This window comes from Sinocyclocheilus anshuiensis, unplaced genomic scaffold, assembly GCF_001515605.1.
Source record: "Sinocyclocheilus anshuiensis isolate Anshui unplaced genomic scaffold, SAMN03320099.WGS_v1.1 scaffold396, whole genome shotgun sequence".
NCBI lineage: Eukaryota > Metazoa > Chordata > Actinopteri > Cypriniformes > Cyprinidae > Sinocyclocheilus > Sinocyclocheilus anshuiensis.
The window spans coordinates 1,213,662-1,223,769 of record NW_015558623.1 but is presented as its reverse complement, the minus strand read 5'-3'; the positions used below and the strand labels follow the sequence as shown (position 1 = coordinate 1,223,769).

Here is a 10,108-nt window from a genome sequence, read left to right as displayed (position 1 = left end):
AAATAGGGGCGTGTTTGTTTTGGTGATTTGAAATATCAACATTGGCTACCAGAAATCACTTACCCCACCTTTAAAAGCCACTATTATTTCTCACTAATAACGGCGCTGTTCTTGAAGATGATGAACTCGCAGTTTCGCTATTAGTAGGGACGCTGCTGCCGAACACTGTTGAGAGACGCACAGACTCCGGTAATTCACACACTCTCTCTCACTCTCTCTCTCCAATAACTTAATTATTATCTGCATTAGTCTTCAAGCCGCCGCTGCTAGGTCTAAAATGACATTTTGGAATTAGCAACGGAGGTGTTGGATGAGACACGTAAGAAATTAATCCTACTCACAAGAGCATTTTAAGGACAAAAACCTGACAAATGTCTTTAAGTATAACATCTGAATAATATTTGAGGTGTGGTAACAACAGTATAAGCGGAATAATTGACTCCGGTCCATTGAATTACTAGAAAATAATGCACACCCGAGGTGTAACAACCTAATAATTCAACGGCCCATCATCAATTATTCCTTACATACTATTTTGTCTAAATAAATAAATTAATTACAAAAAAAAATGTTTTACATGTTACAAGTGAATTGAGGTATCACAACATTATGGCATAGAGTGAAACTGATGTAAATTTTCTAGAGATTAATTTAATAGCATTACTAAAATATGACGTTACAGCAAAAAACTGTTAGAATTAGGAGAAAACGGCATTCACAATTAATTATTCAACAGACACTGACGGATTATATACAGTATATACATACATTACTTGATGAATAATATTGCCCGCTAAGATGGTATTTACATATTGGGCATGCCTAATTAAAACCTTTTGGGAAAAATAACAAAAAGGAAAACTGATGACGTTAAAAAAAACAACCTCGATGGATATAATATTTTTACATCAACAATATGCAGCAAGGTGCTAAACCTCAAAATGACAGTAACATTTATAGCATCAATGCACAATTGCCAAGGATTATATGTGTTTCCAAAAGAGCTGTGGGAAAAAGGAAATAAATGGATAATCCGTATGATGGATGAAAAAGGAAATAAATGGATAATCTGTATGATGGATGAAAAAGTGCAGCTATAGCAAGAGAGACAGAGGAGTGCTGGGGCCTGGAGGAAGATATTTTAAAGAGCAAAGTCCAGCTGAGTCTAATTCTCATGGGCTATAAAGGATGGGACTACAGGGTGCTGGTTTAGCAAAAATACAAGTGAAATTTCAATAGAAACAAAACTGCTGTAAGCAATTTTGCATTAATTCTTCCCCTGTGATTATATTTCTACAGAAAGTCATTTCTCAAGTCAACATAATTAAATATGCGATACAACCTGAGGTACCGGCGTAATGCTAGAACCCATATTTTGATCTCAGATACCACATTACCTCAGGAGTCCATGAAGGCAAGAAAATCATTATTACATCCTTTTCAAATAGCAGAAACATTATTGAGGTAGTTTTAAAACTGCTGATAAATCTCCTGAAGGAAGTAGAAAATGTTATTCCCATTTAAACATGATCCAAACTGACTGCACGGGGTGGGAACAGCTTTGCATTGTGGGAGAGAGTTTCTGACTATAAATTTTAAAGGTCTACTCAATAGACTGACCTAGGGCTTTGTGCTTCATGTTCCTTATGTGTTTACATCCTCTGGCACGCATGCTGACTCACCTTAATTATTCAAAAGACAGAGACAAAAAGTGACTTTCTAGGTCTAGTGCCATCCTAGAGCAAAATATCTTGTTGAAAAAGCTTACTGCACAGTGCACACTACAATGAAAATACTAAACCAGTCACCGATAACCCTTCTCAAATATCGACGTATTGTTAAGTTGATGTCCTTTTTTTTTTTTTAAAAAACAAGAAAAAGCAGAGATGTAGGTGACATCCACAAAAACCACAAGGAACACTCTCGGATATCACGGCAAAGCAGCAGTTGGCATGCGAAGCACAATCCAAAGCTTTTCCCCTCACTCTGGCCCCTTCCTCCAAATAAGTCATACTAGCACATTTTCACCCAATGCATTAACCTATCTGGGACTCATACGTCCCCCCAGCGAGGCCAGTTTAACGGTCTTAAGTCACCAGGCGCCGACTGCATTACTGTCGCCTTAGGTGGCTCAATCTATCCATTGTCTCAAGGGCTTACAGTACATCTAAACGAACAGTAGCGTTTAAGACACTTACGGCTAGCACACAGCATGTGGCTGCACTTAAACATTAGTATTAAAACAGGCATGACTTCCTAAAAGAAATTGAAATTTTGGCGCCTTAGGTGGCTCAATCTATCCATTGTCTCAAGGGCTTACAGTACATCTAAACGAACAGTAGAGTTTAAGACACTTACGGCTAGCACACAGCATGTGGCTGCACTTAAACATTAGTATTAAAACAGGCATGACTTCCTAAACCTACATACTGCATACAGTATACTGACATCAAGCGCAAATTAATAAATCTTGCAACCAAAAAGTGATGTTGTCCATTAACTCTTGAGGGGAAAAAATCTTGCGGTGAAAGCTACCATTTCGTTGAATGACGATTCGACAACACGAAGTGAAAATATTTACATTAACTTAGCTAAATAATTGTACAGACCCAGGCCATATTTATAACATGCTACAGCAAATTTAATGCATCCGTTGTACCACACTTGAGATTCATGCTGCTATAAAAACTTCTGGCCTTTGTAAACAGTCCAGATTTTGTTCCAAGGTAAGAGAGAGCCTTCTGACCCGATGCCAGCCAGGAAGGATTCCTTTACAAGTCAGTAAACAATAAATAACAAATAAATACAATAAACAACCAAATGGAGATATTCTGAAATAGTCAGGGCTGAAAGATCAAATTTTTAACAGGAATTTTGTAAAAGCAATTACCACCAAGCCATTTTTATGGTATAACATGCAATAAACATTTTATTTACAGGTATTTATATGTTCAGCACTGGCTTGTACAAGTGTTTCTTTCAGGATGAGCTGTAATTGGCAAAAATCTTACACTGTGTCCTAACATGGTGCAACACATTAAAAGTTTCTGTCCCAACCAGCCATGATTGCGACAAACAACACTGCATTACACTCATCTCTGCATTTCACTGGTCCAAAAACTCCATAACTGTGAATGTATATCATATACGTTATGACTGGCTCACTTTACGCCACTATGCACAACATTTTAATTTTTGCATTGTGTCTTTTTTAGGCCAGAGAATCAGGCTTAAAACAGGTACTTACCTCCATTATCCTGTCATGGATCTGCAAACCCCCTTCTTTATCCGCTGGTCCATTCTCCACAATCTTCGACACAAAGATTCCTTCATTCGAAGTGCCATCTTTATTATCCTGCAACCCAAAAACAAGGCATTAATATTTAGCTAAAAAAAGATAAATGAATCTTAACTGCCATACAATAAACCTCTTTAGTAAGGGTTACAGACGCAAAATAATTTTATTGCAAAATAAAAATAAAATGAATAACAAAGGACACATTCAAAACACAAATAATTGTTTGCAGGTGTACAAGCAATGCGCTCCATTGTTCATCTTCTCTGCAAATGCACTGTCAAATGAAAGACATATTGTGTTCATAGGAGGATTAGGGTGTAAGAGATGATGACTAAAAAAGATGATCAACATTCATTATATGAAACTATAACCTAGACAGGAAGGTTATAGCAAAGGCTCTGCTAAAATTTTGCTGAACCCACCCCTTAACCACATCAAACCACATTAACTGCCATGTTGTGTGACACTGTGCTGTAATTTTTAATGGAATACTTGAGAAACCGCAGGAAGTCAAACTGTGAACTCTGCAGTTAATTACTGTAAGCCCTTCCCTCTTCCCCATTACAACAACAACAACATTCTTATTTACCAGAGGATACTCTCCCAACAAATTTAGCTATGTTGTAGAATAAAATTAAATTACATGAACTCTAAAAGTGACCTGACGTCCTGAAGATGTGATACTCCAAAAATATGTAATATTTAAATACAAAATATACCAAATTAAATGTAAAACATACAAAAATATTTACCCACTCAATGCAGTGATTGACTAATCAGAATCAAGTATTCCAGAGAGAAAAAAAAATAAAAAATTGCTTCAACAATTATTGCCACCTATGACATTTAAAAGTTTCAGGAACAGATCTAAGGTCTTATAAGCAGAGAGGATAGATGGCATGTCAAACATTTGCTAGGGAGGGGTCATGGCCACGTTGAAGTAGTTGTGCAGTTGCTAAGAGACGCAGCCATTTGTGTCACTCATTAGTGACTGACCTCTTCCACTTACTTTAGCATAAACTCAGCCATAGCAATTTGTGCTTTATGCTATAACAGTGGCAATTTTTTATAAATAAATAAAGCCTCGTCATTGTGACGAGGCTACATCTGGGTCTTAGAAGAAGCCCTGGAAACTTGGCTCTAGTAGTACTTTTCCCCTTTTTAAAGTTTTGCAGCAAAAGTCCAGTTCAGACCAAAGTGCGTCACACTTCTAGTTCAGACGAACCACAAACAAACACTTCTTAAAGGGTTTGGTGCTCATTCACACTGATATGGATACCGCAACCACCACTTCCGGGTGGACCGAAGTACCAAAGTGGCACTTTATATGTTAGATATAATTTATGTCTGTATTTTCCCAGTTGCCATTTCCACTTAAAGTTAGTTACAGTATACAGTGATACACTGAGAATGTGAAATAACCTGACAGATATTAAAGAACTCGGTGTCATATTTTGTTGTTTATCATCATAATAATTGAGTTTTGGTTAAGACTAGACCAAGATCTAATAATGTAGGTACGGCATGAGGTAATCTAAGGAATTAAAATATGTTTATATATATATATAAAATACGCATGATCTGAGATTCCCCATTTTTTACGTTAGCTGAACACCTATGAGATAAATATTTATTTTAATAATTTAACACATCTGCATGTTCGTGGTTCCTTGTTGTCAGTTAATGTCACATGATATGCTGGTAAACAAATTAAATATTTAATCTTGCTTTAGTGTTTATTTTAATTGTTTGTAAATTATTTATTTATTTTAATTTTATATTTTTATGATTTAATTAATAATTAGCTTTTCATTAACTCACAAACCCCAGTTTGGGAAACCCTGGAGGAGATAAATAACCTGTGCTGCCTTGGACAACCTGGGGCTAAAACAGGAAATACAATGAGCTAATGACAGATAAGACAAGGGTGCAAATCTTTCTAAACTTACTGCACATGGCCTTCCTCCAACGATATTGAAGCCTAAAGATCCAGACACACGATGGAGTATAGCCGTGACACTTTTGGTCTCTCCACCCTGTTAAAAGAGGAAACCATATTAATGACCCATCACTTCACACATACTTCTATTTAAAACCTTTGAAAAGTGAAGAACACCAATGAAATTACCAAGCATTTGGGAAGTAGAAACATCTGAGCTTACAAACTTAATATTTCAAATCTAACCCTTCAGGGTGTGTTTTTATAGCACAAGCTCTTAAATCATCTGCAGGTATCAAGGCTTACATTTGGCTGTGACCAAACAAGTAAAGAGGTACACCTGTTAGAATCATTAAACATCATGTTCTGCAATCTACATAATTCTTCGAAGGTTAAAGCATCTTGGAAAAGGAGCTGTCAAGTGGCCGGCAGCTTTAAGGGTTAATGCCTTGTTCCCTGCTCATTTGGTTAAGTATATTAATACATTTGCAGCAAACGGCTCTCTCAACAGATGAACGACGGAAAGTGGAGAAACGAGTGGTGTCAGCATTTTATTCCACACTTAGGGTGGCACTGCATAAGATCAGCGACTAAAGCAGCTGTAATTTCTGTGTGCCACAGAATACAGTGTCTAAATATAATACAGACATCAATGGCATGCATGTACTGTACAGTGTCCTCTTTACTATCTTTGCTGAGTGTATGCAATGTATGCCTCCTAGTGAGGAATGCACCCCACTGGACCAGGTCATGGGAACAAGTCCCAGAATTCCATGGGAAACAACGTCTGTAGAAGGCAACGACTCCACTTAAAATAAATGCACACCACTGTTGTTTGGTTTTGTCAGCGGTTTTCTGCTAATATGATTCGGTTTGATTACTTCACAAAAACAGGGCAGTCTGGTAAATAAAACAAATGTGGAATGATGTCAAAGGATGACTCATCTAATGAATAAATTCTCTTGAATTGTGAAAACAAACATATGCATATATAATGCATAATTCATGCTGAAATGCTCTAGTGGTGATTCGAAAACTCTTGTGATATCATTTTTTTCCCCTTCTAGAGCAGCTGGATCAACAGCCCAGCGTTCAGCAGACAGGCCCAATCCTGCAAATGTCAGCTCCCCATCATCGCCCTCCTTTTCCCAGCCCTGAGTTGCTTCACTCACTTGACTGATGGACCATGTGATGGGAACAGCAAGAGAGACTACATTCCCCAGCAGGAAGGCAGTTGCTGGCACTAAGACATCATTCAGAGCCCATAAACATGTTCACTCACTGGGAGGCTGCCTTAGGATCTCGTGCTCCTTCATAGAGTGGTCAAGGGAGGTTATCTGTCACAAGTGTAACTCACTGACATTTTTCCATGCTCTGATGGTGTCCTGAGGTGAGAATATATTACAGCTAATCTGAAGGGCATCGCACATGCCAGAAGTTGTCATAGCACTTGATTTAAAGCATGGCAAGGACATACAGCACTAAGAAAAAGTGTCATAGTTTTTTTCTTTATCTGGGCATGTGCCAAAGAAAATTTTTTAGCACGTAGAGTACAAAGAACCACAGTATTACTTTTACAATGGCACCGCCCAAGTTCTGATGTACTAACTACAGTATGAATAAAATACTGTATTTTTGTTACATTTTATTACCTCATTGTTTAAGTAGGCTATGCTACCATTTTTAAGTCTAATGTCCAAATGTAAATTTCCTTGAGTCTTCCCTCAGCGACAAAGCCTCAAGCAGCTTTACTAACCAAATTGCATCAAGATCGTTAAAACCAATGACGTCTACATTGCAAGCCAGCTAAGCAAGGCATATTTCAGGGCTGGAGGAAATCCTGACAACAGCAAACATCTGACCAAATATGAATAAAAAAAAAAAAAAACTTGTTTATGTGTCACAACAAAGACTGCTGGCATTAATATCAATGAACAAACAAGTATATAATAATAAGAACATGAAATTCCCCTTAGAGTCTTAATATAAAAATAAATAATTATAACATACTAAGTTTTGCCTACAGTGAGTTACGATTTTTCCTCTGCCTCCATAATCGCTCGAAGCGGGGTTTCTTTCGTAGTGAAATGGAAAAGTCGGAGTGTAGCTGTAGTCGACGGATTGGAACACTTTTTATCACGGACGTAAAACATCTGTCGCTCCGCTCCACTCATATGCTATTCCAGGCCAGGGTTTAAGTATGCCAGTTGCTTGAACTACACGCGAAGCTTGGTTTGGCATTGTTCGGAACTATTTTCGTTGGCGGACAGTGTTGGGGAAAGTTACTTTTTAAAGTAATGCATTACAATATTGCGTTACTCCATAAAAAAGTAACTAATTACGTTACTTAGTTACTTTTTATGGGAAGTAATGCGTTACGTTACTTTTTAAATCTGGACAGGGCTTGCTTGTTTGTTTTTAAAATAAAAAAAGTTCTATTTTTGGCAAATATAAAAGCCTTTCACACCAAAAGTGAAATGAATAAGCCTCAGGCTGAAGGGATAGTAAATTTATGTCCGTACAGTAGAATACAGAAGAAGAAATTTCAACACACTTCAGCAATAAAAAAAGACTCACAAATGTTTGTCTAGAGTAATTTGTGCTTATTAGTACGGTTGAACTGGATCATCGAAGGTCAGAAGAAAATGAATTAATGCATATTTATATTTATTTTAGAACTACACTAACATCTGATTTCTCTCAACATGGGGACAGGAGAGCTGTCAGTTAATAAATTGGGAAAAAAAGTAACTTGCATTACTTATTTTAAAAAGTAACTCAGATATTCTCTTGTAAATTAAGAAGTAATGCGTTACTTTACTAGTTACTTGAAAAAAGTAATCTGATTACGTAACTCTCGATCACGCTTGCAATCGACAAGTTATGTCAACAGGGCTGTGATTACCTGCAGCCTGTTGCCTATCGTCCAATCACAACCGATTTCAGTAACTCGATTGATATCGCTTAAAATGAAATTTGATACAGAGTTTAAAAACAACTCTGACTATAAAAGTCTAAATTAATAGGGAGAAAGAACAAAACAAAAGCACATTAAATCTATTTTTTTTCTGTAGGAAAATTAGAGCAAAAAAAGAAAAACAGCTAAATAAAAACGGCTTTGCTCTGATCGTTGTTCTGATAACGGGCACCGTGCCTTACAAAATGTACCACGATAACTACAATTTCCGCTAAAATACCATAATTCGTGCTGTAAAACTGCTACAATTACGAGATTTCATTCAAGTAGCCTAACATTAGTTTTAGAATCGTTTCAGACAGTTTGACTGTTAATTATTTGTTTATTTGATGACTGGTGGCCAATACTACGCTTTACCACAGTGTTGTTGCAGTTTTATTTAAATGGTTACCATGGTAAATTTTTGAAGAGTTCAAAAGCTGTTGTCTATATTGTTCTCTTACCTTACACGGTGGAGAAAGACTCTTGGACAGCGAGTCAATCCTGGCGCTGTATTCTGTAAATTTCTTCTGATAGTTCAGCGCTGTCATCTGAAGCTCGTTATGAACCGCCGACAGTTGAGCCAAAAGCGATTTCTCTCGTTTAGTCGATTTGAGAGCTTGTTTCTTCAGCTCCTTATCCAAGCTGACAACTTTCCCTTGCAGCGCGCCGTTGTGCGCTTTGAGGGCTTTCAAACAGCAGTGGTTGTCCAACTTCTGCTCCTTATGAGTGAGCATCAATCCGCATCCACTCTCGCATATCCCGACCGCCCTGTAATCACACGATTCACGCATGTGAGCATCCATATCTTTAAGGTTCAGCTCTTCGCTGCAGCCCTTATTCCTACATTTGGCAGGGGAATAATCGCACATCTCCGCGTGCTCCGCCAGATGCTGGAGTTTGACGATCTTCTCGCAGCCCCGCGCGTGATTGTCACATTTAATGTCTAACTTTAATATTAAGTTTTTTAGAGGGAGGACGTGGTTGAGCTCTTTGGTGGAGATCCTTTGGCATTTGACCGGGCAGCTGCTCTGCTGGACGACCCACGGCAGCACACAGCCGGCGCAGAAGACATGACCGCACGGGGTAGTGAGCGGATCCTCCAAAACTTTATTACACAAGTTGCATTTGAAGTCTGGGTCCACAGCCCCCTTGAAACGATCCAACTCAAATCCCATTTTTTTTAAAGGGAGAATCCAAAATAGATCCGGGCCTCCCACAGAATAGTTCAGGGGTTTAATCGCTCTTCGGACTTAGTCATTAAAAGAGCTCAGAGAAACTGTGTAAACTAGTACAAGCACTTCTACTGACTGAACTAATTGCCTGAGACTTCCTATGGGGGAGAGAAGTGTTGCCGATTTGGGTACCGTAACGATCCGAAGAACTGCGCACTCAACAAAGGTGTTTAGACTAGCCTAAACAGTTTTAACGCTTAAGCCAAACTTAAAACGTATGAATGTTGTTCGCTAGATTAAGGCAAGCGACATTTATACAAAGAAGTGCAAGCACACTTTTCAAGCGAAACAATTAGTTTTAAAGTTAGTTAGTTAGTTGTTAGTACATTAATTCACAGTGCATTAACTAATGTTAACAAGCATAACTTTTGATTTTAATAATGCATTTGGAAATGTTGAAATTAACTTGAACTAAGATTAATAAATGCTGTAGAACGATTGTTCATACGTAGTTCATGTTAACTAAAGTAGTAAACTTATGTTAACTAATCAACCTTATTGTAGTGTTACCGTTTTAAATGATAGATAAAACAGTAGATTTAGACGGAGATCGGTTGTAGTTATCACAATATATTTTTCAGAGAGGGATTATTTTTGAAAGTCATTATATTAATGTTTTATTTATGAATTTAGAAACATTAAATGATTAATAAAAATATAAAATTATAATTTTATATTTT

General features: G+C 37.4%; 1 protein-coding gene across 3 annotated transcripts in view; it reads right to left on the bottom strand.

The window, feature by feature from the left end:
• LOC107680714 (E3 ubiquitin-protein ligase PDZRN3-like) overlaps positions 1 to 10,108 on the bottom strand; it is a 101,448-nt gene that overhangs the window by 87,598 nt on the left and 3,742 nt on the right. For 2 of the 3 annotated variants that reach the window (XM_016476744.1, XM_016476745.1), the window contains exons 2-3: positions 5,248 to 5,334; positions 3,248 to 3,355 (exon numbers count right to left, since the gene is read on the bottom strand). In XM_016476744.1, the coding sequence (XP_016332230.1) occupies positions 3,248 to 3,355; positions 5,248 to 5,334 (195 nt within the window). Of the gene's footprint in view, positions 1 to 3,247; positions 3,356 to 5,247; positions 5,335 to 8,657; positions 8,997 to 10,108 lie in introns of those variants that run through there. The other variant, XM_016476746.1, reaches the window with a different exon arrangement.